This window comes from Aythya ferina (assembly GCF_964211825.1).
Source record: "Aythya ferina genome assembly, chromosome: Z".
Classification (NCBI taxonomy): Eukaryota; Metazoa; Chordata; class Aves; order Anseriformes; family Anatidae; genus Aythya; species Aythya ferina.
The window spans coordinates 3,242,138-3,268,649 of NC_140299.1; the positions used below are offsets into that span (position 1 = coordinate 3,242,138).

Below are 26,512 nucleotides of genomic sequence, written 5' to 3' on the forward strand. Positions count from 1 at the left end.
TTTTACGATGACTCCTGGTCGATTTGTCTCATGAAGAACGAAAGATGAAAACATGTCATTGGCAGTGCAATTAAAATCATGCCTGTGGGGATACTGCTTTAAAAGTGCCATGTGAATGGGACGGGAGTCTGACAACCGAAAGTTGTGCTGCTAGTGACCTTGTTACGTGCTGCTTTGCTGATTCAGTTCTAAGCTGATGTTAATATTCAAACAGCAAAAGCAAGCACCACAGATTTCAGTAGAGAAAATCATTTTTAATTCATAATGCATAGCATGTGATTTTTGGTCTCCAGGATTTAATTTTTTTTCCCCCTTACATATTGGAGAAACTAGTCTAATTTACCTGGAACACAGGAGAGCAGATTTTGTTGGATTGGGCAGAAAGAATATTAAGTACCTCCAGGCTGACTCTCTGTAAAAGAAAACTTCTTCATCTCTGTTCTCCCGAGGGCTGTAAGTAGAGAGCCTGTGTTTTTAATGAATGATTAGCCTCCAATATGCATAATCAGAGTTACTCCAACAGTAACAGACACTGTGCCAGAAACCCTCCCTCTACCCTTACAGAGATGCTGAATCTGAAATACAGCACAAAGCACTGTTGTGTAAAGAATAGCAAAGATGACTGAAGTTGCTGCAGCGTAGGAGGGTGCAGATGACAAGCAGCTGAAAAGATCTTGGTGAGGGACGTGAAATGGTGGAAGGTGGGTGGGTGGTGTATGGGAGAGGGACAGCAGGGATCCCGGTGACAGAGCCAGGGTGTTGAGTGCAGTGCTTGCAGGTAGCAATGTGGATACTGGGATTATGTCTATCCAAAGTAAAGAGAAGTTCCTGAAGCTAATAAATAGTGCATAAGTCTCACCTGATATTTATTACCTATAGATTTCAGAAAGGAGTTAAGAGAGACAGATGTTTGACTCAGTCTGCGAAATGGCACCCCTGAACTTACATGTCCTCACGACACTGAGTGTCTGATTTCCCACTGTTATCAATAGATGTTTGGTCACTCACAAGTGGTGGATTTGCAGAACGATTCAGCTAATCCTGATAAAGATGCCAGCATTTATTTATTTATTTTTCTCTCTCTTTCTCCAAACTTCATTGACTTTAGTGATTACATCTCCTTTGGCTTCAAGGGAGATTTAGACACTTATTTGATGTGTGGACATCTGAATTTTGGTTTCCAAATTTGTGAGCTGAACAGCATCTCACCTTGGAAAAAGAGTGGGAAGGGACTTGACCAAGGATATTCAGCTAGCAGAGCCAGGAACAGAGTCCCAGTCTTATTCCTGGGCCAGTCTTCTTTCTCTGCAAGTCTGAGTCAGGTTCCATCTGGAGTCAGGACTGTGAAGATGGAGAAGGACAAGAAGGGTCGTCAGATCTTGGGTAATGGGACATTCTGGTGAAAGCAAGGGAACAGAGTCAGGAAGTATGTAGGGGCTTGATCCTTATTGTCCTGCACTCCCCACTGATCTGCAGGTATTTTACCTCATTTGCCTGGGTGTTAAGGACTATCTGCTGTCAAAGGATAAGGTATGAGAAAACTAGATCAGAGTGGATAGCAAGATGTTTCATTTCTTTTCCTTCTAACTGATTCTTGTTACTTGTTCAGTACTGAAAGAAACGGGAGATTTTTTTTTACAAACAAAGCTATCTTGAATATTTATATAATGCATCCAGTTGGCTTAACTTCATCCATCTGCCTAGTTGCTCAAAAATTTGTCAAATCATGATTTACTTTAAGACTTGAGCTGCTGAAGTAAATCCTCTTTCAGTAATTTTAGATGGCTGATATAAATATCCTGAACACTTTCTGATCATTTGATAAGCCCCAAAATCTCAGTAAATGGACTTGAATCATGGTCAGTTGGTTTTATAGGGTTAAAAGAAATTCCTCTGGATTCTCATAATACAGATGAGCATAATAACTAAATGAGCAGAAGTGTAATTACTACCCCATCCTCTTTAATAGTTGAGTTTTCTAACCCAGATTTTATTTTAGGAACATTCATCTGCTGCTTGCTAACTTTTAAAATTATTATTATTTTCTGCCAATTTCTAAACCAGTTGTTCCTTACGAGATCACCGTCTACACCAGCGATATCTTTGGAGCTGGCACAGATGCAGATGTCTTCATTGTCCTCTATGGAAGTGATGCAATCTGCACTCAGCAGAAATCCCTGTGCCTCAACAAGAGAGAGCAAAGGATGTATTTTGAAAGGAACTCAGTGAATCAGTTCATCGTGGAGGTAAAATCAAAGACTTTTGCTCTCATCTTGGATTGCCCTGAGGGGATTAGGAAGAGAAAATGTAACAAAGTGGGAATTTTTCCTCTTTTAAGGAAAGATATTTGGCTCTTTTGCTCACAGAATGTGAGTTTAAATCCCTGTTCTACGACAGACTCACCATGTATTGGAGCAAATCACTTCTCACTGAGCAACTCAAATTTAGTAGCAACTCAAAGTTATCAACTTTGAGTGTCCCTGTGGCCTAAAGCCATGTTAAACCTTGTAAGGGCTAATTCAGTTTTATCATGGAGGTGAGATGTACCCATGCACAGACATAGAGAGTTGCCTTTCCATGTCATTTTGAGACATGGAAAGGCAACTTTTTTTGGAAGGTCAGTGCATAGGAGTTTTTACATTTTCCATTCCCTAGACCGTTCCTGGCACCAGCCTAAGTGTGTGCTGAGTCTATCATGTGTCCCTTTCTCTACCACCCTTATTTGCTTGTAGTTTTCCTTTCCCTCACAGTTTGCAAGATTTTGAAGTGAACCAAATCTTTGAAGTATCTCTGAAACTAGGTGGCCTAGTATTTAAGAACGCTATACATTGTTTCACACTCCTGTTTCAGCAGATCATGCTGAAGTGTCTAGTCCATAGTGCTCACTGCTTGCAAAGTGCTCCATTTGGGGTGGATAGTCTGTTTTTTGTTCTAACTCAGTAGCATGCTGAGCATCACAGCATCATGCTTTCCTGCTCTGTGTCCTACAACAGAGAGATTGCAACTTTGCTGCAGGCCCCAGGATTTTCTGAATACATGGACTAACTTTTTGAAAGATCTTATCAAGTGTTTACTGAAGTATTTGCACATGTATACAGATAGTAAACCACTGCATGTGTATGACTCTCATTTACATCTACAGTACTCAGCAATTCCTATTCATAATATATTCGTATGTCTGAGAAGTTATCAGAGGCAAAAATACAGGAACTTCAGCCCTGGCCTGCTCTTTTGGTACTACTTAATACACTCACCTTCATTCCTTGGGTGCAAAAATGACACTGACGTTGTAGAGGGCCTTACAAACTTCTCTGTGCTTTGAATTTGTTTTGTTTTGGTTTTTGTTTGTTTGTTTGTTTGTTTTTCTGCAAAATAATTGAAGGCAAATCTTAAAACAAGCTTTTTAACAAGTCAAAATGATTTGAGCCCACAGTGTTGTTGTATGGCATGAATTTTGTAAAATACACCTCCAACGTGATTCCTTAAAAACAAATAATATGACTTATTTTGGCAGAGCTTCCACGGAGTTTTTTAAAGCAGAGGTTGCATTAATACATAGGTATAAATCTTAAACTGAGTGTTATTGTTATTTCTTTTTTCCGTAGGATTTATTTCAGGCTTGGCAGAATGTGAAACATCAGTAGTTTTCTTATATGAAGCAAGTGAAAATGCAGTTTGTTCTTCAGATTTATAACATTATATTAACCTGTCCCCGAACTTCATTGTCTCTTCACCAGTTCCTCTTGCTGCAGCAGAGGGGAAGGATGAGACAAAATATATTCTTCTTTCACTTGCTTGTATAGATCCATAATTTGGAGTTCAATAGAACTTGTAAACAATTTGGGGATCTCAGGAAACACAAACTGAATTTTGCCCATTTGTTTTAGTGTTTTTACTGCCTCTGCCATTTTGTATTTGGCAAAAGAGGCACAAAAATATTAAACTTGCCTCAGCTACATTCCAAAGTGATGCTTTGCTGGAGATGCCTACAGCAGAGTAAGGAACCTTTCTTATTTAACATGAACCTTTCCTGTCATGCATCACTTCATTGCGATGTATTGATTGAAAGCTTCATTGAAAGATGAGTAGTTGGGCAGGAGGGAGGAGGAAGAATGTAATTTCCCCCAAGTGTATACCTGAGTGCATGCGTGAGGTTTAGAAATGAATTATAAGTATTTAATTATTTTGCAATTGATGCTTATGCTGTCTGAAATCTTACTGTGCTGAGGAGTGTCCTAAAAATGATGATGTCTTTACTTTAGTGTGGTACAATTTTGTTAGTTGGGAAGACAAGGGAGTGGTCTCCAGTGGTGTAAGCTGAGAAGTTCAGTTTTGTAATGTCTCCAGGAACAAAATTTTCCAAGTCCCTTTGGAAAGCTGGATGTCCTTCTCCTATGTGCAAAGGAAGCTTGCAGTCAGCATTGGTTTTTCAAAGGCCAACTATGCAAAAGTGTGCACTGGAATCACCAAAAGGTATTGCTTAGCAGCAGACATATATTTTCCTGTTCAGGCCTTTGGAAGGAAAGTGTCTTAAATATAATATACTAGTGACAAATTACTCCAGTAATAAGGTGAGGCATAAAAACATAGTAGCCATTTCATAAGGTAGCGATTCTGTTGACTTGCTCAGAATGGCACTTGGGTTTTGTGGCAGAACAAGGGAGGGAATATAAAATGCCAGGTTGTTAATATTGTGCTTTGATCTCAAGGCTATTTTCCCAGTGTTATAACAGTGCACAACCATCTAATCACATAAGCTTTTTTCAAAGGTAAAGGGATATAGAAAGAACAATTCTAGATGCAGCAGCACTGCAATTCCCCCAAACTACCTTCATTCCCACTAATACAAAAAGCTTGGGATGCAGGATTGCTGCTGTGCAACCAAAGCTATCTGATACAGAGGGTAAGTTACGTAGTGCAAAATTCTCTCTGTTTTGGGGATAGATGCTCAGCTTTAATTAAAATACAAGTTAGGGCATATTTAGCATCAGCACTAGTATTTGCTCCCAAGGGACTTCATACAGACTGGAAATAGGAAATAGGATTTATTAGTAGTGTCTCAAAATTCACCTGTTGTTCATGCCATATTTTTCTTTCATTTTCTTTTATTTTATTTTATTAGCTGGAGGATGTTGGTGACATTATTGAAAAGATTCGCATAGGACACAACGGTGGAGGGTTGAACTCTGGATGGCATTTGGATCGTGTGGCAATTCGAAGACTGTTACCAAATGGGAAGGTAGGCTGTGAATCATGTTGCTCTGGAATACACTTCCATTGGCAGCTGCTTCCATTTTACAAAGAGGATTTTCAGTACACAAAGTGTGATTAACAGTGAAAAATACTCCCTAAACTACAACGTACATTAATGAACTTCTTCAAGCTTGGGGATCTGGGGACAACAACCATTTATTATCATGTTTTATTCTTAAAAAGTTGATTATACAATTGTGCAATCATTGCTTTTTTTCAAAAGTGCTGTTGTCATTGTAACTTTTTAATAGAATGAAAGGTATTTTCTCCTGGCAATGGATGGGAGGATAGCAGTGATATTTTTCCTTAACCCTTGGGGGTTTTTGCTACTGTTTTTGCTACTGTCCTTGGTTTGAAGGAGCGATCTGCCTGCTGGATTTGGAAGCAACATTGTGCTGGCTGTCTTGCTGGGCTGAGAGGGGAGATTCCTGAGTTTGTACCTACTGCTGTGCAAGTTCAGCCAAGGAACTATGGGCCTGAACAGTTGTCCTTGTGGACAACTCCACCTTTGTGGCTAGGCATCGCAGACTGCCAAAGACTTGATCAGATATCTGTGTGCAAGGGTCATATATCTTCTTCAGGGCTCAAATAATGGTGGATTTGAGTAATATGAGAGACCAAAGCTACATATTTTCATGAATAGATTTGTTTTGACCAATCACAGTGAAGAAATTAGATTCATCATTTAAAAATAAATAGTATTGATGCTAAACATGGACAATAAATTTTTAATCAGTCCCCTAATTCTGGCAGAGTAAATGCAGGGAATATTACAATGAGGGCAACCAAAAGGCCCAGCAGTGTAAGTCCCATAATCATTTGTAAGAATCATTGAGTTAGGCCACAGGACTTATGGTTGCACGTGCCAACAGGTTTAACAGAGTGCAGCCAAATTGGAGGTCTTGAACCTCTCCACACAAGAAGCTGTTCCTTGGCCCTGCCTTGGGTGCTGGCTGTAGGAACAGGAATGAGTGTGGCTGCCAGGAAGAAAATCAGAAGATTCAGAAGAAAATCACCTCTTTCAGGGCCAGTTCAGAATTCTGGGCAGTGGCTGTATTTGGGAGCACCTGGGCTCTGTCCTCTGCCTTGTCCTTCCTCCCCTCATTGAGTGGATTTAAGCTTTCATCTCTATCCCATTGCTTAGGTCTGCCCCTTCCTCAAGCAGCTTCTGATATCTAGCATTGGTGTGCTCAGATGTGGTGAACTTACTGTTCATCTTGTTTCCTCCTTCATAATTTCAGGGGTAGACTTTACTCTTTGCCTCACTGAGCGACTAAAACAACTGCCTTGAACCTTCTCATTACACTCAAGCTTGTTTATACTTGTTATACAAGTTTCCACACAAACCAGTACTCATTGCTTGCTCCTGATCATATTTTTTGCCAGTCTGCTGTTGTCAGGTCCTCTCCCTGTGTATTGACTAACCCTAATCTTGTACAGCTGGATTACATTGTTGAGCAAGACGATGATGTGTTCTTGGTCAGGGACTAGGAAAAACAAAGAGTGTGCTCTGCAAAGGCATGGAAACCAAGTGAAAAGAGATTCCTGGGCTCCCTCTTTCTATACCTGTGGTTGACCAAACACTTTGGGAAACTCTGACAGTTCAGTGTGAAGTGCTCTGCCATCACCCCAGAAAGGTGCTCAGGGCTCCACGGCTGTGCAGTCATTACAGAGGTTTTGAAGGACAGACAGCAAGAAACCTGGGGAGGTGGAGGAAGGGAGGAAAGCGACTAACACCTTAAAAATGGAGAGATTTACAATTCCGCTGATCTTTTGATTATGGCATGGGAAAAAAAGAAGAAAGCAGAGCACTGCATGATGCCGCTGATCAGCCGCAGGATATTATGACCTGCCACAGGATAGCAATATGCTGCCAACACTTCTAAAAGCTGTGCTACCTGATTAGACTGCTAAGATGTGTCTGGATGTATCTGTAATGCTGCAAAAGAAAAATGAGGTCAGTAACTTTTCAGATTAAATTGAAAGCACTTGGGTAAGAAACTAGAATTGTCGCATGCCAATAAAGCTCTGTCTTGGCATGCCAATTATATCTGATAATTATTTTCATTTGTTACAACTTGGAGAAGGGCAAAGAACTGACTGTTAACACACTGTCACACCCTGCCTCTAGCTTAGGGCCAGGCTCAAACTCTAATGAAACAAATTCTGTTTGGAGCTGCAAGAGGATTTTACTGTGGCTAACATAAAACTGTGCACTTAACGTCACTTAAATATTAATGCAATCACTAACAAGGAAGCTCCAATAAAAACCGCGGCAATGTCATGGTGATTAACAATAATGACACAATTAACTCTTGCAGTAACTGCACATTATGCACAACTGTGCAGGCACTCAAGTCCCTAGATGTCCTATTACCAAATAAACAGGGATCGTATCAATGGCATGGATGAACAACATTATCAGCTTTAAGGAGCAGTTAAAAGCTTCAGCAAGAGAAGTGACTGAAGTGGGATCTCTACTGGGAGGAGAGAGTTTCATCACTGAAACATTGCTCTGGAAAGGCCTCTCTTCCCAAAATGTAAGTGGGGAGATAAGGACTGCAATTGCTGTTTGTTGGCTTGGCGTACAGCGAGGTAACATGGGTTATGTGGTCAGAGAGACAGTGCAGAAATAAAGATGCAGAAGTAGCGGTGTGGCCAGATGTTAAGCACTGTATTTTGTTTATACAGCACAAAAATCACTTCAGAGTAAAATATTTGAAATCATCTAACGTACTGTGTGTCAAACTGTTTGACACTGTGTAAAAAGTCATGCTCCAAAATACCTTATGGGCTTAAGGATTTCAAGTCTGGGGTTAACTACCAGCATCACATGGAGCAGCAGAAAGGAGGATAAATTGTTTTGTATTGACAGATTTGGGCTATCTGGGTTCAAAGGATAGTTCTGCAGCAGGCTCCAGCAGGACACTTAACGGCTGTATCACACAAGCCCCTTGGGGGTGTTCAGCTCCTGCTTCTCACCTGCTCCTCATCTTTTCAGGGATCTGCATGATGACCTGGTCATACCAGGTTAGCGGGGACTGATCTGAGGTGCACAGCCCATTCCTCCCCAGTGAGCATGTCTGGGAGGGCAGGAGCCAGCTGCTCAAGACTGTTGTGATATTATCCAGCAATAACGATGCTCGATATTGTAACAGACAGAGCTTTCTTTTTTAGTATATAACTATGTTACATATATATAAAAAATAAATAACAAAAATATTATATAAAATTATATAACTTTTTAGTAGTTTTAAATAGCAAAAAAAATAAATACATAATAAATAATAAAAAATAAATAATAAATAATAAAAAATAAATAATGAAGAAGTGGCCCTATGTTAACTTGATAAATAACCGTGGGAATAATTAAGGGGGACAGTACTCTATAAGTAACAGCTCAGTGACAGATAAGCTACTGGACACAGCAGAAAGCCCCTGTGCTACTAAAGAATAGAAATGCTGAAGTGGTCAGTAAGGAAAGGGCCGTTTTTTCTATTTTGTTGCTGTGAGCTGAACATTTTTTTCAGTTCAGACTTGTGGTCTGTGCAATTTGCGTGATGGCTCATGCCCATTCCTTTACGGAGACATAGCCTGGGGTGCCCAGCACACAGAACATCTCCTGCCTCTTACCAACCATCTTGGAGGCCTTACAGGAGTCTGTTCCTAATGAGTAGCCTGGGACTGATTTTGTTTACTAAGTGGAAAACACATGTTCTATTGTTTTTGTTTCTTTGATGATAGGAATCATATTTGTTTCCACCAAAGTGAGTCAAAACAAAGGATCAAAAATTCGGTATTTTTGTCCTCTTAATGCACGTATGGGAATTGCCTGGAAACCAGCTTGAGTCAGAAAATTGCATGGCAAAATCTTGAAGTATTGACTCAGAAAAATAAATAAATAAATAAAAATAAAAAAATACTGACTTCAAAGAGAATGCTGCCTGAGTAAGGATAGAAGAGGGACTGCAGAGTCTCAATAAAACATAGCTTCAGTGGAAATGGTGCAGTCCTGATTAGGAATGTGCAAGATCAAAAACTGGAACCCACAGGTTATCGTAGAGGACAATGATCTACTGGGTCGTGTAGCCAGTCTCACACAGCCTTTGGGAATACTGGTCTCTGCTACATGTTCAGAGCTTCTTCTCAGCGTCCTCAGATATCTTCTTCCTGGAGTCTGAATGACTGAAATATTTTGTCATGTAAAGATGCACTCTGTTCTGCTTTGTCTCAACAACCATACCTGTGTGGGTTGTTTGCTGCCATGCCTACTCTTTCAGGTCTGTGTATACTTACACAGGCATGCATACATGAATTGAAAATCCTTGCTTGCATGTCAGGGTAGTGTTTTCAAAGGAGGAATGCTAGCTCGTGTTCGCTTTGTTTTGAGAAGCTTCTCTGTCCTGTCTACTTAAGGGCTCAGAAACTGTCACATTTCCATGTGAAAGATGGCTTGCAAAGTCTGAAGATGATGGTGAGATTGTCAGAGAACTGGTACCATCTGATATCTTTACTGAAAAGCTCATGAAGGACGGGACACTCAAACAGATAGAGGAAGAGGTTGAAGACCCATTAGAAGGTAATACTATGGTAGGAGTAGAAAGAGGTGTATTTATCTGTTATTTATCTGTTTTTGTTTGTTTGTTTGTTTTGTTTTGTTTTGTTTTGTTTTGGGGGGGGGAGGGGGGAAGTGTTTGGATGTGTAGTTCAAGCAAATGTACTGTTGATACTGCCTGTTCACTATTCTTTCTCTTCCCATCCCGTGGTCTGAAGCACTTTACACCTGAAGCACTCCCATGTAATAACTGTATTGTTTTCCTGTAGGGTATTTAAAAGCCCATTGCAGCCACCCTTCCACACAGGCATAGTTAGCACATCTCTTTTGATGTACAGCAAATTCGCAATATCTTGACCTTGTCTTCTAGACTCTGCAAACATCTTTACATGCTTGCCCAAATTCACCTGTCTTGTGCACTCCACCCATTCTTATCCTACCCTGTCAGTCTGATTCATGCTCCTCTTTCCTCCCAAAGCTATTTTTACAATGCTCTCCAGGTACATTTTCATTGGAACAGGCTGCCCAGGGAAGTGGTGGCATTGGAACAGGCTGCCCAGGGAAGTGGTGGAGTCACCATCCCTGGAAGTCTTCAAAAGACGTTTAGATGTAGAGCTTAGGGATATGGTTTAGTGGGGACTGTTAGTGTTAGGTCAGAGGTTGGACTCGATGATCTTGAGGTCTCTTCCAACCTAGAAATTCTGTGATTCTGTGATTCTGTACATACAAATACCCTCTAAAAATTTGGCTCTAGGCAGCCACCCTCACCTCATTCAAATGTTTCTGGGGAGCAGAATAATTTATTTACCAGCTCTATTTACTGTTCAATCTTATAAAGTGTTCAGATTCCGTGTTTGACCCTCATGGTACAAGTACCTGAAACAACTGATATTTCATCCTCAACTCTTTGCTTCCCTGTATGCCTGGCTGTTCCTAACTCTTTCTTTCGCTAGGACCTCCTTTTCCCTCATTGAGCTCCTCTGCCCTTGGAAGAAGTTGTGAACCTTCCTGTATCCTGAGCAGAGCAAATTGAATGCAGCTGCCATCTTCATTCTTGGTTCTTGCATCTGGTAACAAGATGATTCAACAGAGGAAATCATTCCTCTGTTTCTTTTCTCTCAGCCTGATTTGCATTTACAGTACACCATTGTCAGGGTGGAATATATATGAATGCTAAGCGTTTTCTACTGTCAAGGAAGTATAGAGGTGCTTTGTGTGGTGTCTGTAGAGGCACTTTGTATGGAGTGCAGCCTTTGCGCTGTTCCTTTAGAAGAGAAAGGTGTACTCTTTCCATCTGTTAGGAACTACTTGGTAGCTTATGTGATATTTTATTTATTTATTTAACTATATTATTATTTTTTCTGATGGAGGAAAAGACAGTTGTATTATCAGTTAGTAAGCACCATGACTGCTAGATATCTTCATGACATACTTTAACCTACTAACCCATGTCATTTTGCCTTGTGGTCACTATCATGTGTTAACTAATCTGGGTGGCCCATTTTTTCTTGCTAAACCCAAATCCTTAAAACAAGTTCTACAAACTATGGGATAGGTATTTGAATAACTGAATATTTCTTTTGGCTGAGATTTAGGGTTAAGTCTGCATTTCAGTCCTGAAGGTGTCCGGAAATGACAAGCAAAAAACAAAGAGAGATGAAGTGACTAATTAGACTGTATGCGTTCCTTCCTTCATTACTAATGTGGCAGTTGTCACTCAAACACAAAGCTGCAGCTGTGTATAAACATAATATGGAGAGGCAAACCAGAAAGTCTGGCATTGTATCTAACCTATAAATGCTCTCATGTGAAGATTTTGATACTTTTTTTAGAGAAATAAATGGAAATATTTCATGTACTAAGAAGAATAATCTCTGTTTTATTGGGAAAGAAGGAAAAAACATGATTTATATTTTCTATGATGTTGTTAAGGTACAAAGAAGAATATTAACAACATATGTAGCAAATCTCCATGACTAAGACTTTGTCCCTCTTCCTCATCTGTATTGCCATTGGATTTGCAAGGAGGCATTCTCTAGGGCTTGCATGTCACCAGGGTAATCAGAGACTTGCACAGTTCCTAATTGTTTTCCTTGAGAAGATGTTCTTGATTTGTTTTCCCTATGTAATTAGGAAAAGAGTAGCAAAATAGAAAAAGGAGTATTTAACAGGTTTATTAAAGCACATTATTAAAGATTTGATGGGGCTTTATTGGATCATCATTGAGCAAGAAAAAGAGAAAGGATACTTAAACAACACATCTCAACACTTCCTTAATTAAATATTGTCTGAAAAAAAAAGTACCCAGAAACATGTTCTCTTTCTGTTTGGGGAATTTATAGAGATACATGCCATTAACTCTAGTAATAATTGCACATCTGAATCCCTGGAGTTTGTTTATGGAAGATGGAGTATTAAGGATGCACAACACTGAACCACTTCTTCTCAGATGTAGGTCCCTTGGGCCTCAGTACAAAAAGGTGTTGAGTTTCCTCACCTCCTATTGACTTCGCATCCAGTAATAACCATAATGATTCTTTGCATTTTTAACTACATACTGTGTGATCAAAGCAATATGCAGGCATTGATTAGATGGAGAAAAGGAAAGTCAGCAAATTTCAGTCGAGTGCTTCCCCAACCTTGGGATCATTATCAGAAGCACAGAAGGATAAAGCATATGGGATTTTAACTCCCCAGGAACTGAGTAATTAGCAGAAAGTCTGGGGACCACCTTCTTAGGCAAATTCAGTATCTAAGATAGACGTTGAGAACTCACCTGGCCAGAAATCACATCTCCACTTCCTACTGCAGTTCACACATACAAAATCAGCGTGTTCACTGGAGATATCTACGGTGCTGGGACAGATGCTAATGTTTTCCTGAATATCTATGGAGATCTGGGGGACACTGGAGAGAGGAAACTCAGCAAATCTGAAACAAGCTTCAACAAGTTTGAAAGAGGACAGGTATGATTGCAACGGGTTAATAACACTTGATGTTTTGCAGCCTTTAACCTACCAACTGCATGACTGTCTTTATAGGCTGAGATTTCCTATGAGGGATGAATTGATTGATTCCATTTACCATCTTCATTACCTCTTAAAATGCTTTGTGTGGATTGTCAGCTATGTATTACAACTGGCAGGCACTGCAGCAAATAGGTAGGTGTTTCTGTGAAGTTGCTGGTAGAGACCAATTTTGAGCTTTGTCTACACAGACTGTCTTGAATTTTTAGTTGCAGGTTTGAAACCACACAAAACCTGAGGTCTCTCATTCCTCTACCCTATCTGCAACTGGTTTGCACATACATGCTGTATATTATAATTTACTTTAGAGCATAATAAATTAATGGATCTTAAACTGTGCCTGTCCTTGGCAAAATAACTCCAAAAGTGGTTTTCTGCAGTCAGAAAGTCCATGAATCATATTCACAGCCTCATATGATGATACTCAGATAAAATGATGGCAAAGATTGTCTTATCTGGACAGTCCATATAAATCTAACTGGATTAGAAAGGGAAGTCTTACTTAGACTTAAAAATCAAGAGGTAAAATTCCAGGATATTCTAATTCACTGTGGAAGTAACATTTTGTGCAGTTGCCCTCATAGCAGAAGAGTGCTTCAAAATGCTCCCCTGCAGAACAGTTTTAATGCACAGAGATGCCTCTACATACCATTGTAAAGCTTTTAATCAAATGCCATCAGGTGAGACAGAATTTAAACACATGTTGTGCAGCATAGACTCCGTTTGCTTTTGTCTGGTAGATGATCTGTGCAGAGCTCATTAACAGAAGCAACTGCTGTTGAACACCCTGTAGGAGGACACATTTACAATACAGGCTGTGGACCTCGGCATTTTGTACAAGATCAAGATTCGTCACGACAATAGCATGTTCAGTCCTGACTGGTTCCTGGAAAAAGTAGAGATCCTGGACGAGACCACAGAGGAATCGTTCGTGTTCCTGTGCGAACGCTGGCTCTCCAAAAAGAAAGAGGACAAAAAGATAGAGCGTACTCTTTATGAACAGGTACAGTTACAGCTCAAAGCTGCAATCCCAGCCTAATTGCTACTAATAAAAATAAAACAGTTGAATATTTGGTTGAAGTCCATGATGGCTTGTTAGGGACTTATGGTTTTTAGCTTATCCAAATTGAATTTGTGACATTCAGACAAGAACTGAAAGTGTGGCCACTCTCAGCTCAGTATCGCTAGTACTGTAATTTGAAATATGAATAGAAAAATCAAGGACTGTAAATGAAACTCTTCAGCTGAGGGTCAAAATGCCTTTCTAGTGCACAGCAGAGTGTATTTCCCTGCTGCTCTCCTTGCTGTGCCCACAAAGTAGGTTAGTTACAGGTCCCACCATTCTAAGTCCTCAAGCCAAAATACTGGGTCCTTCAGCTTCACTCTTACTGGACTGTATGGACTTTAACTTTTCATCTTCTTTTTCCACTGATGCTGAACATCAAAAGACTAGTTCTGCTGCTACCTTTCAGAGCACCAAATGCTTTTTAGTGAAATGCCCTTTCTAGTTGCACATTCTATATTGTTTTATCAGGCTAATATAACTAATTGAAATTCAAGGTACATGCACTAATTAAAATTAGCAAACAAGATTAATAGACCTCTCTTCCTTCTATACAGTGATGCATAATAAAGCAGCTGATTATAAGTGTATAGTATTTAAGGAGTCCACTTAGCAAAACACAGTGACATTTTAATTGAAAGTTACCACTAAAATTATCATCAATGAAATTGTGCCAGTCTCATCTGGAATGGATGTAAGAAGAGTTACACCATGGATGAGTATTGCCATATGCCCTCTCATAAAACTGCAGCAGACAATGCTATGAATTTTTGTGGTCAGGCTTACCCCATTGCTGATATTAATTCATAGTGAGGAAAAAATAATCACTTTTTTTTTAGTTATGTGACTGTGTGGTAAAATCACCACGTTTATTGTACAGTGACAGTGAACACGTCTGCAATAACTTTCTAATACAATAGATGTTTTGCATCATCCAGTTTTGGAGTAGTCTCCCTCTTACACTCTTTAACCTGTGCTAGGAAATTTAGTCTGACACCTGATAAGCAAATCTGGCACTGTTCCATCTGTCTGAATTTTCTGTTGTTATTGCTCACACAGGTAGAAGAAAAGTCAAACATACCATTAAAGTCTATTAGGTCCATTATATTTTATTTTATTATAACACACATCCAAAACAGCCTGTCAAAGTTACTACAATAAGGTAAATAAATGACCTGAAGTATATTACAAGCTGTATGTATTTGAGCTACACTGAGCCAAAAGCTACCTGGGGAACTAGAGGCATTTCTCATCAAGTTGTTCTCTGAGGTACATAGGAACAGCTGACAACATGGTGAGCACTGAACCTCATTACCCTGCCTAACATGCCTTTCTAATTAGAGCTATGATGGTGAACGGAACAGCCTGAGTGGTTCGTCTCTCAGCCTGTCAAGTCAGGATAGCAACGCAGACATGAAGGAAAAGAGAAAATCCCGTTTGGTCAAGGCAGCAGAAGAAGGATTATGTAAGTGAGCAACGTGTCTGGTTGCATGCATGCGTGTGCTCTTGGCTTTCCCTCCTCGAGGAGATGTGTTTGTCCTGGTGAAGAGCAAGGAGAGGCAGAACAGCAAATTGCTTCCCTTCACCTTATGGTGTGGCCACTTTGGGAATGGCTGAAGTGTCACAAGGACTCTTCAGAACTAAACATAAATAAAAAATAAAAATAAAAACCCATAGACCTGAAGACTCATACTCCCTCCCCTTCCACCAATGACCACTGCATACATCACTTCAGAGCTGGGGAGAAGAAAGGGTGGTGGTGCACTCTGAATAAAGGGGACTGATACAGTGAAGGGAATACAGCTTATGCAAGTATTGTATAATTTTGTCTGAAGTATCCTTTAAAGTATCTAAAGGGAGGGACCATAGAAAAGTCAGCCATTATCACCAAAAGATCCTCTCTTGGACTATAAGAGGTACTTTTCTATGTGATTCCTTAATATAGCTCTCATTGCTGATATCAGATGTTTTTTCCTCCTTTATCTCTTCTTTGACTTACTCAAGATGTTGTTTCATGCAGCATATTAGACATGAATTAACAAAGAAGGCTTTAAATATCTTGAGACCCTATTTACCATGCTTCAGCCACCTTCCCATTTCAGGATCAAACTGGTAGTGCCTCATCACCAAGGTGTTTGTTTAGTATGAATTTGAGTGTGATTAGCTTTGTATCTCCGCAGTTTTTCTTCTTGCAACACATAGCTGCGTTACAGCTGCTGTCAGGTAGAGAGGAGAGTGGGATACAGAGAGCTGAGCAAGAGCACAGAAAAGTCTCTCTGCTCTCAGAAAACCAGCTTTGTCTGGGACCTTGTTGTTAGAATGAGGGTTCTTATAACTGTGTGGCAGAGGAGAGTCTGAAAGTGCTGTTGCTCCAAGAAGTCCAGGCAACCTGGGCTGAGGTTTCTGCTGAAATAGCTGATGGAAGCAGTTGATTGACCTGGTGTAAAGTTGCATTGTTAGGCTCTGGTTCTTAAGACAAATAAAGCTGAATACAAAAGTCTGTTTCTGGATTGCAGTTTAAAAAATTGCACAGGTTTTGCTTCTGCCCTGGCTCTGAAGGAAAACCAGAAGACCAGTGTTGGTCAGCTGAAGTTGGCCTTTGTGGAAAACTTCCCAGTCCGTTGATTTTCCTTTATAATCTCAGTATGATACAGGTCTTTTTCTCTGTGTTTGTATACCTTTTGATTACTTCTAAGTTCCTGTATGCTGATTTACCATTTAAATTATACTTATAGTGTTTTATTATCCTCCAGCAGGTCTTTTAGCTTAAATCAAGATTTCAGACGTGTTTTAACAGGGAACTGAGTATCAGATGAGTTGCTGTTACTGTCTGTATATGTTTACTTAGTCCATGTTGAACAGAAAATAATTAGCCTTGCCTTAAACTTCTATGGTGAGCCAAGTACAAAATGATGTAATTTAATTTAGGAGTTTAAGGTAGGCTTCACTTACATGGACCAAGGGAGCTGGTTACTGCAGCTCAGCTGATGCCCCGTAGCTGCTGCTGTGATGTGCTATCTGAGTTGCATGTCTCCAGGCTTTAAGCTGTGAAGCCGACATATTGCTGTGCATTGTTTAACGCAGGCTGTAACTGTGTCTTGGGGCAACGCTTTTTTTGTAATCCCATATTGTGCTCAAACGAAAAATAAGTGATTCCCATGTTCTTTCTGATATTACTTCTGTGGTGAGACAATGGGTAACATCTGCCATGTTGGCATTCCTTGTCATTTCTCAAATAATGGGTAAAGCTTCAGCATTACTCCCATGAGAACCTGTCTCCAGCAGCGCTGAGATAGTTCCCATCCTCCCCATTGTGCCAGGGTGGTCCTTCTTCCTTGAGTCCTGGAGCTTGTCACCACCTCTATCCCTGTCGCAGTGACATGGCCTCATTAAGGAAATGCATTTCGAAGGAATGTCAGATAAGATGGGCTGTGTGAGCTAGACAGGCACCTCCTGAGCAGTATAAAGACCCAGCTGTTAATTAGTCGATTAGGGAAGTGGTATTGGGAGCTGCCTGGGAAAGGGAGTGATGGTTTGAGCAGCCTGGTTCTGACTCTCCCATGGTCAAGATGAGTGAATACTTCTGAGGGTAAGGGTTGATGTCAGGATGGAGTATAGAGACAAGCCCTGTTGACTAGTAATCTTCTCAGGTCTGGACTAAGAACCCTGCTCCACAGCCCTCATGAAACCTAGTGCCCTGCAAGGAGGACATGTGCCCCTGAACAACCTAAAATCTGTGCAGGGACTTAAGGGCACAGGGATCACATGGAAAAGGGCTGGAGAATCTGTGGTTGGCCCCAGGCTTGTCTTCAGGTGTGGCCATGTACTCCAGGTTTTGCATTTTCCTGGTATTTAAGAAGTAGGGCTGTAGAGTCCCAGAGGAAGAAGAAGACGATGGAGAAGGGATATAAACACATTAAAGGATTGCTTTCATTGCTTTAAAGGAAAAAAAAGCAAAAGATGTTTCCTGCTGCCTGGTTGCTCTATAATTTGTGCCCATTATTTAAAGTGGGGCATGATAATTTCTTATAGCCTTCACATTTTCAACATAGGTGCTTCTAGTACTTTGGTCCCAGGATTCAACATCAGCTGGAAAAGTTGATAGTTCTGTGAACTTTGTATGTCACAGGATAGGATAAAAACTGTATAAAAGAAATATTGTTTTAGAGCTGTTCTAAACAGGACCCTTAATATTCTTATAAAATCTCTTGCCTACAGCTAAACCTTTCCTCTTGTTAACACCAGATGCTCCAATGGTTACTTTGTGAAGAAGGCATCACATATTATTATGCTGATGTGCATACTGAAATGTAAATGATACCATAAAGAAGAAAATAAGTCTTGCCTAATCATCAGTTCATTTTGTGCTGGTACACAGATGCCTCAGGCTGGGGCTGAATGAACCTTTTTGGGTTCTGCTCAGTCCAGAAGGGTGGGCAGATTTGGTGTGCATGAGTTCATGACTTCCCTGATATTGTTCAAATATTCTGAGCTTTCATTAAGTTTCTAATCTCCACTTCAAAATACTGTTAGTTATCATAAAGCAAAATTAGATTTAAATCATGGTAATTTGAAAGCCAACCAAGCTTTAGTCAAGGTTTATGAACTCTCATGAAAAATGAAAAGTGATGATGAAGCTGGGCTGAGTTTTGAGTCTGTGGCAATGCAAGTTTCAGATTTCGGAGTCTTTTCAGAATAGCTTGGATAGCCTTGCAGAAATGTTCTGAGAAATCAGACGAGTATTCAGCTTCTAATTCTGCACCACCCGCTCGGCCTACCCAAATGAGCTTTTGGAAAGCACTTGAAAAGCAGTCTGGCACTTCCTCCCTTTTAACAGCTGAACTGAAATTTCTGAAAACCACGTACACACACAAGCACATACACACACACAGAGAAAAACTAAACGAAGTCCTAAACCTTGGCCTGAAGGTTTTTCCTCCAATCAATATTATTTTGTAATGCATAAAATTATCGACTGGCCTGCCTTTAGTACAAAGAGTCTGGATTTGCAAAGGGAGGCTGAAACCCTGAGCTGCCCCATAGATCACAGCCATCCTGGGGCAAAGCACAAAAGAGAACAGTTGCAGCTGTGCTGGGATATTCAGGCAGTGATGGTTTACCTTGGAGTCAGCGTAGACTTAGTTGCCTTTATTGAATGGTGAGTGTGAGATCGTTTTCGTCTAACAGCCTACTTAAGATTTATGTCCTCAGCCTCTTATCTTCAGGAGGGTCTCACAGTGTAAATAAAAATTCAAGCCCTCTGCTGTTCTGTCGCCTATTAGGGAGGAAATTGGACAGCATTATACCTGTATAAACTCCTTGCAGCCAGCAGGGCTGTCAGGGGAATTTAACCCCTGCAGAACTCAGTCTGAAATGTGCATGTGAAAGTGGTTTTCCATACTCATTTGTAGCTCAGTGCAGCATGGTGTTATCCCTTCTCCTAATGAATTCAATGGGACATGAAGCTATTTAGCATGCAAAACTGCTTTCTCTGATAGGATTAGTCCCTGGTTTTCTGAAGTCTTGCATACATGTGTATATGTGGTGCTTTTCTGATGATTAAACCTGTCTGTTACAGTGATCCCATATCACATCACTGTCACGACGGGCACGGAGTACGACTCCAGCACCGACAGCCGAGTGTACATCATCATCATGGGCCAGAAAGTGAAGACGGAGAGGCTGTGGCTGGATCTCCCAGAAGGAAAAGATGAGTTTGCAGATGGCTCCGTAGAGAAATTCTCTGTTTGGGGCCTGGACGTTGGGGAGATCAAAAAAGTGGAGGTACTTTGTGAATGCAGTGTGAGCATGGGGGGCATATGAAACGCACAGCCAAGGAAACTACATGTTCCTGTCATAGTTGGTGACAGAAAGACACTTGGGTCTGAAATGAATGTAAATGAGGATGTGCTAATGAGATTTCATATGCACCCAAACCTGAAAGAAGTACTCTTTATGTCTGGCAAAACTGACATCCTTGGGAGGCAGAAGATAAACCCGAAATATAAGGAAGTTGTAACATGTTGCAGTTCTGTCCTATCTCTGGCACTGTTTTTTCTTAGCCAAGCCCTGTTATTGACAGATGCAGTGAAGGTTCCCAGGATGCAGTCTTCTGTCAGTCTTTTTTCCTAGCTGATTCTTATAGTACTTCCAGTTGGGTTTCATAAATTGCCTGCAGTGAAGAACACATCTTGTATAATTTTCTAGCTAAACATGAAAATTGTTTTCACAGCTTGGAGGATCCAGGCTTAGAGAAGAAAATTAATCATCATTCATAAGTAACGTGCACAAATGGATTTCAGAACAGGAGCCATTTTTTCTGCTATGGCTTAGGGAGACAGAATTTGCATAGACTCTCCATCACTGAGCCTAAACTTCACATGAATCTTCCAGACAGTTTGTGTACATCATTCTTGTTTCATATGGCAGTTCCATCTCCTGAACGCCTGTTTCAGCCCCCAAGTGCTGAAAACAAGAGCATCTGAAGACTTCGTGAGCCTATTTTCTTTAATTTTATTTTCTCATTTTTATTTTATTTTATTTTTACACCATGCCCTGGGTTACAGTAAACCTATATATTGGTGAGCATACTTGTGTATTCAGACAGTGACAAGTGAAAGAAATACATAGAGAAATCCTAACTAATTAAAAAATCTTTGCAGTTGTAACAGCCGATAGACTGAAGCATTCCCACTCATTTTCATTCATGCAATGGATTCTGACACTTGAGAAATCTCCATACTAGATTTGAGTTTATTATCAAGCCATTGATATTTCCTTAATGCACTCCAAGTGCATGGTTATTATGGGTATTAGAGGCACTTTCTATCTAGCCATTTCTGGGTCAAACTTGAAAGTGAAGCCAGTGCATAAATCCTTCTCTTCCAGACTGTGTGCATGTGCATCTCTTCCAGCCTGCTTAGCCTGGCACAGAGCAGGAGAAAAAAGCCCATATAACCCCTCAGTGTCAGAGAGGGAGGGAGAGGTGGCTGGGGAAGGAAATGGGCAAGAAAGCTGCAAAAGGAACAGTGATTAGGGTGAGGAAAGGACGGAGAATAGGAGAAAATAGGAGCAGACACTTGGAAATAGAGGGAAGGAAGGAAAAAGAAATTATTTGGCAAGGATTACAAATGGGAAAGAAGAGAAAAAGTTGCAAATGAAATGCAGAGTTAGAAAAAATAATTAACATGTAGCTTTCAAGATGGATGATGTTCTTCTGCACTCTTTCACTGTTAACCTCAGTGATCCCACCAGTCTGTTGCCTCATCTCTTGCTCATTTTTCCTTTTTATTTTGTAATCCCCAGGCTCATGGCTGAAGGAGCCATCTGCACCCGGTTTTATGCCTTTCTTCCTGCAGTGCCCTATGCTTGGAAGGTCTCTTCTTGTCCATCCACACCCCAGTGATGATATCCACATGCCAGTCTGCATTGGTTGCCATGGAACCAGTCCATATTTTCCTTGTAGAAAATTGCAGTGTTCAGGGCCACTACAGAAAATTGCTAGTTATCTACTTGGGAAAAGTGAGGAACAGTTCGTTCTCAGATTTGGCATTTGGCTGCTTCTGGAAGGAGGCAGGAGGTTGTGAATATGAGTTACCATGTGAAAACAGCATAGCATGGGGATTAAGGTTCCAGGAGCGCTCTGTATAATCCAGGCAGTAGACTCTGGGATTTAGCAGGATTGTAACATTTGCAGTGTGATGTCATTTTTAGTTTGGCATTATCCTCCTGTGGCAAATATCCTACAGTGCAAGCAGAAACAGTGGAGCATGAAGTAAGTTGAAAGGGGCCCATTTGTACCTGTCTTGTAAACCTACAGATATAATATTTGCTACTGGTGTACTTTAATAGACGTGCTGACACGAAAATAAGTAATATGAGTTATTGGTTACAGGCAGTTTATGCTGTCTTCTTAAAATCAGTTTTAGTATTTTTTTCTCTTATCGAACAAAGGTGTCTTTGTCCCTAGACTGCAGCTGCTGCAGAGAGACACAGGTGTGTTCAAAGAGTCCTGCACTGCTCTGTGTGTTTCCAAACCAGTTCTGGTTCAGTGCCTTTCTCAGTCACAGGCACAGAGTAAAGCCAAGGAGATAGAAGTATTAAGTATATTAAGTATAAGTCCAGTTGTCCACTGAATAGGGAGACCTGATACTGGAAGACCACCAGGTCTTTCTAATACTCTCAGAACCTTTCAGAATTAACAGAAACCCTCCCACCCACTCCCCTTCTTTTTCTTTTCTTTGGCATTGTTTCCTTCTGTCCACCTTCAGATTATCTCCCATTTTTCCCCTATTGTGGTCAACGTGTGTGTCAGCTGCTCTGCACAAAAAATGTGCCTTACTTTTGATGAAGAACCCAGCAATCTCCAGAGCACACTGCGTGTGAGTTACAAAAAATTTCAAAACAGAACAAGGATTTACCTGCCACTGAAATGCATTCAAATTTCTTCAGATATCTCAGCCTAAACAACTTGTCTTGATATCAGCATGCATGTCCAAACTACATTGGTGGATTCAGGTATTTGTTCTTACCAGGCTTAAAATTAAATTCAGAAATGAGCTCATGAATCCCAGTGACTTTATAATATTATTCTTGGGGACTGTGGAAAATCTGCTTGTGTGCAGGTTCCCCAAGGCAGCCAGAATGCAGGACGTTTTCTTCTGGCCCACCACTGACACCATTGGAGTTACAGGTTGCTGTGAAAATCTGGTGCCTGGCCATGTGTTGGAACAATGCATTAGGAGGTGGCTGTAATGAACTCAGGAGAACAGACTTCAATGGATTAATCACGATTTTACCTCCAGCTCTTCCATCCCTGCTTCACTGCAGAGCCATTGCCATGAACCTTGTCCACCACTTTGTCCACACCATCCTGCAATGGGTCTAGAAAAAACAAACTATCAGAGGAACTTTCAGTGTAGAAAAGGGCAGCCACCCTGGCAGAGGGGGAATAGGAAAGTAAGTGTTGATATTCCCATTCACCTCACACCCCTGGAATCGGAGAATTAATGCATCCATTGTAGACTTGAAATTTCCCTAGTGGTTAACTTTAATTTTCTGCAGCTGCAGAGACATTAGTATAGTAATAATATTCCTAATAGCAGTGATGGCTGAGACAGATAAAAAAGATCACTTGTTTGGGGGCAAAAAAAGGATATGGCAGATATATTACCCTAGATATAGCAGATATATCACCCTAGATGAACTTGTTATTTAAAATTATTTCCTGAGCAACCCTAAATATCCTAATTTTTTAAAAATGAAAGCTAAGAGCCTCATTTTCCAAGTAATGGCATGAATAACACTTGCTCTGAAAATAATGATCTGTAGGGAGGTCTTTTATCCAACCTCTCATGTGCAGAGATTTCACTGGAATGACTGCATGACTGAAAGAGTCTCTTACAGCAGCTAAGATACATAATCTTCCTTGTAAATCTGAATAGGAGATGGATTTCTTGCATCCTTTACAGGGACTTGTGTGGGTCTTTGGAGAAGTCTGCCCATCAGCTGTTACACGGAGTTCTCCATCTCACACTGAGCCCTTACTAGGTCTGGCAGGGGAAATAGGAAACAGAGAAACAGCCTGATACGTGCATTCAACTTATGCTGACGCGGATTTGCGAGGGAAGAAGGGCTTGAATAATACACGTGCATGTTCGCCTAGACGCATCTTTCATCTTGTCTATGAAGCCTCGGACAGTCACTTTTAAGCATTGCTACAGCAGTGGAAGGGGTTGGACAGATGGAAGCGGATGCCTCCAGGAACTGGCCAACAGTGGTTGGTGGTCAGAGGGGCTGAAGTAAAGTAGTCAGAGGATGGACATGTTTTCATGTGAGTCAGGGCAGCCTGCCTATTTCATGATCCCTTTGCTTACATTAGGGGATAGCAGCATCCTGCCTTTCCTCATGCATGGCAGCAGATTTCCTGCACCCCCTTGCCCATATTGGCTACCTTGTACATTGATGCCTTGCCTGCTGAGCAGGGGTGGCACAGACTATTTCACAGCTCGCTCTGTTCCACTGTGGAATTGGTTTACATGAAAATGTATGTAGTCAATGCCATTAACCCCTCATCACTGGTTAAAACCAGCATTCACGTCTCTCCTCCAAAGAAATTCCATTTAACCAGCAGGTGTTTTCCCTGTGACTCTGCAGGTGGGGCATGATGGTGCTACCCCTGAGAGCTGCTGGCTGGTGGAAGAGCTCACCATCGTCGTGCCCACCAAGGGTGTCATGTACAACTTTGTCTGTAAATGCTGGCTGGCCCGAGACAAAGGCGATGGTCTCACCTCCCGAATTCTCAACATCCTGGATGCAGACTGTGTTAACATCGGTCTCAAGGTAAGCTCTAGGCTCATCTGTAGTGGTTGCACAGCCCTGTGCTGATATAGGTCATGTGCAAGCAGTTGTCATCCTTTGGTTGATGATTGTGGTTTGTCTTTTACTTACAGAGAAAGATATTTTAATCTCTGCATAGTGTGGCTACACATCAGTTTTTCTAATCTGGGATTGGGAAACCTTAATTCAGTTAGAAAATAATAATAATAGGAAGCTCTTGAAACATGGAGACATTCGTAAATTTGATCTTTAAAATGAATAGCACATTAAAGTTGAACAAACAGTAGAAAAATATATTGTCTTTCCATCCAAATATAAGAAATCTGATGTAATGTGTGCTATGCCATATTTCAACAAAGGACAAATTGGAAAGCTGAGCTATGCTGAATTTGGAGGTAAGATTTATAATAGAAATACCAGTCTAGATGAATGGGACAATAATACCCTGTTTAATACCTGTATGGCAATTTTAAATCTCTATAGTTTTGTTTCTGTTTGCAGTGAGGTTGCACTTTCAAAGGACATTAATTTTTCTTTACGCTGCTCTTGATCCCCAAGCTAAATATATTCTCCTGAAATATTTTGTTACACACATGCACAAAAGCTTGCTAACATTTTTAGCATTTGTGGAGGATTCAACAACTCAGCACAGATTTCAGTAAGTGGGGAAATAAACTCCTTCAGACTGAATACCAAGGTTAAAATCTAACAGCTTAAAAACTTCACATTGATTGTTTAACCTCCTGGATAAGGTTTGAAAACCCTATCAGTGATCTGATGGCTTGCCTCTAGATTGAGATAGATGTTAATGAGGACTTCAGTCTTCCTTTAAAAGCCCAGTCCTGAATATTTATTTTCATAAGCATGCCACAAATAGACACATCTAACTAACATTTTTTCTGTGATGTTGAGCCAGAAACTCACTGAAGGGTTTGTAGGAAACCAGGGGAGATGTTTGAATCGTGAAATCAGAAGTACACATTTGACTTTCTGATCAGTCTCCTAGTTGAGGGAACTTGGGACTGTTCCCTCATAAATAAGTGTAGTTAGAAAGTGAGTTAGTTTTTTTTTTGTTGTTGTTGTTGTTGTTTTTAAATAGAGTTCAAAGAAGACAAATACAAGTTCATGCTTTTTTGTTGTTTGTTTGTTTGCTTTGCTCTTGCTTGACCCTACACAGTCATATGCACCCATTTCAATTTAATTTTCTTCTTGCCTTGATATTCACTCCTGTACTTTTAAACTGAGTTATCTGGCTTTCCAAATGTGAAGAAAATAACATCCATTGCAGTCCTTAAAAATCTTTAATCTACATTTAAAATAGTTTAGAGTATTTCTCCTACCTATAGCAAATATATTGCCCTACTACGATTTTAAAAGTGTGGATGAATATGTGATGGACAAGTTGCTCAGGTCTGAACAAACATGAAAAGTAATTTTACCATGGCATTATTCCTTTGCACTGCTGATTTATCTGGCAGCTACAATTCGGGTCAATAAAATCTGCATAACAGCTTACTGTTTGAAAAGTTTTGTTGGGGCTAATTTTTTATGTTCGTCCACCTCTTAAGTCTGGAGGTCTTGTTACCATAGGCACAGGCTCGAAAGCCTCTAAGTGGCCCAGAAGTCTTAATGCCACTGACAGTCACTGGGATTTGCACGCTTTTGAAATATTTTATTCTGAATCTTATTATTCACATGTCAGGAGGAAAGAACAAAGTTAGGCTAATAAGGTGAAAATGATGCCAAGCAGCTTTTTACAAATTGGCATACCTTTCAAGTGTGAGATCTGGGAAATCTGATGTGTTCCCAGATGCAGTGCTACACATCCCATTGGGAGATAGGGTAGCTGCATTTTTCTGCCATAAAAAGTGTTTAACCTGTTAATGGTGTTGGATTAAATGTTACTCAGGTGGACACCAAGAACTTGGGGGAAGCACTTTTGCAGCCAAGGGAAAGAAAGAAATGTGGTTTTAGGAGCTTTTTTTTTTCAATAATGAGCATTTTTCAATAATGCTGGGCAAAGGTCTGAAGGGGTGGGAGGAGAAGCCTGTAGCCGAGTGCTGGAGACCCGCACACTCAATTCTCATTGAATGTTTATCAGGTCCTCATCATGCCACAAGCATTTTCTCATCCTAATGAATGTCTCTTTCTCTTGGAGTGTGTGTAGGCTGAGAAAATCTGCCCCAAAAGTCCTAAATTATGCAAAGGTGATGGTCCCATAGCAAGTTTCATTCTCTCACTTTGCCTCAGAAAGCATTAGTATGGAGAAAACCCAAG

General features: G+C 40.5%; 1 protein-coding gene across 1 annotated transcript in view; it reads left to right on the plus strand.

The window, feature by feature from the left end:
* The window catches only part of LOXHD1 (lipoxygenase homology PLAT domains 1), a gene marked incomplete at its 3' end in the record, with an annotated part of 155,757 nt that overhangs the window by 95,469 nt on the left and 33,776 nt on the right, over positions 1 to 26,512 (plus strand). The window contains exons 26-33 of the mRNA XM_084503075.1: positions 2,065 to 2,246; positions 5,123 to 5,239; positions 9,670 to 9,832; positions 12,620 to 12,774; positions 13,628 to 13,837; positions 15,239 to 15,362; positions 19,476 to 19,681; positions 24,053 to 24,238. Of these exons, the coding sequence (XP_084359201.1) occupies positions 2,065 to 2,246; positions 5,123 to 5,239; positions 9,670 to 9,832; positions 12,620 to 12,774; positions 13,628 to 13,837; positions 15,239 to 15,362; positions 19,476 to 19,681; positions 24,053 to 24,238 (1,343 nt within the window). The remainder of the gene's footprint in view (positions 1 to 2,064; positions 2,247 to 5,122; positions 5,240 to 9,669; positions 9,833 to 12,619; positions 12,775 to 13,627; positions 13,838 to 15,238; positions 15,363 to 19,475; positions 19,682 to 24,052; positions 24,239 to 26,512) is intronic.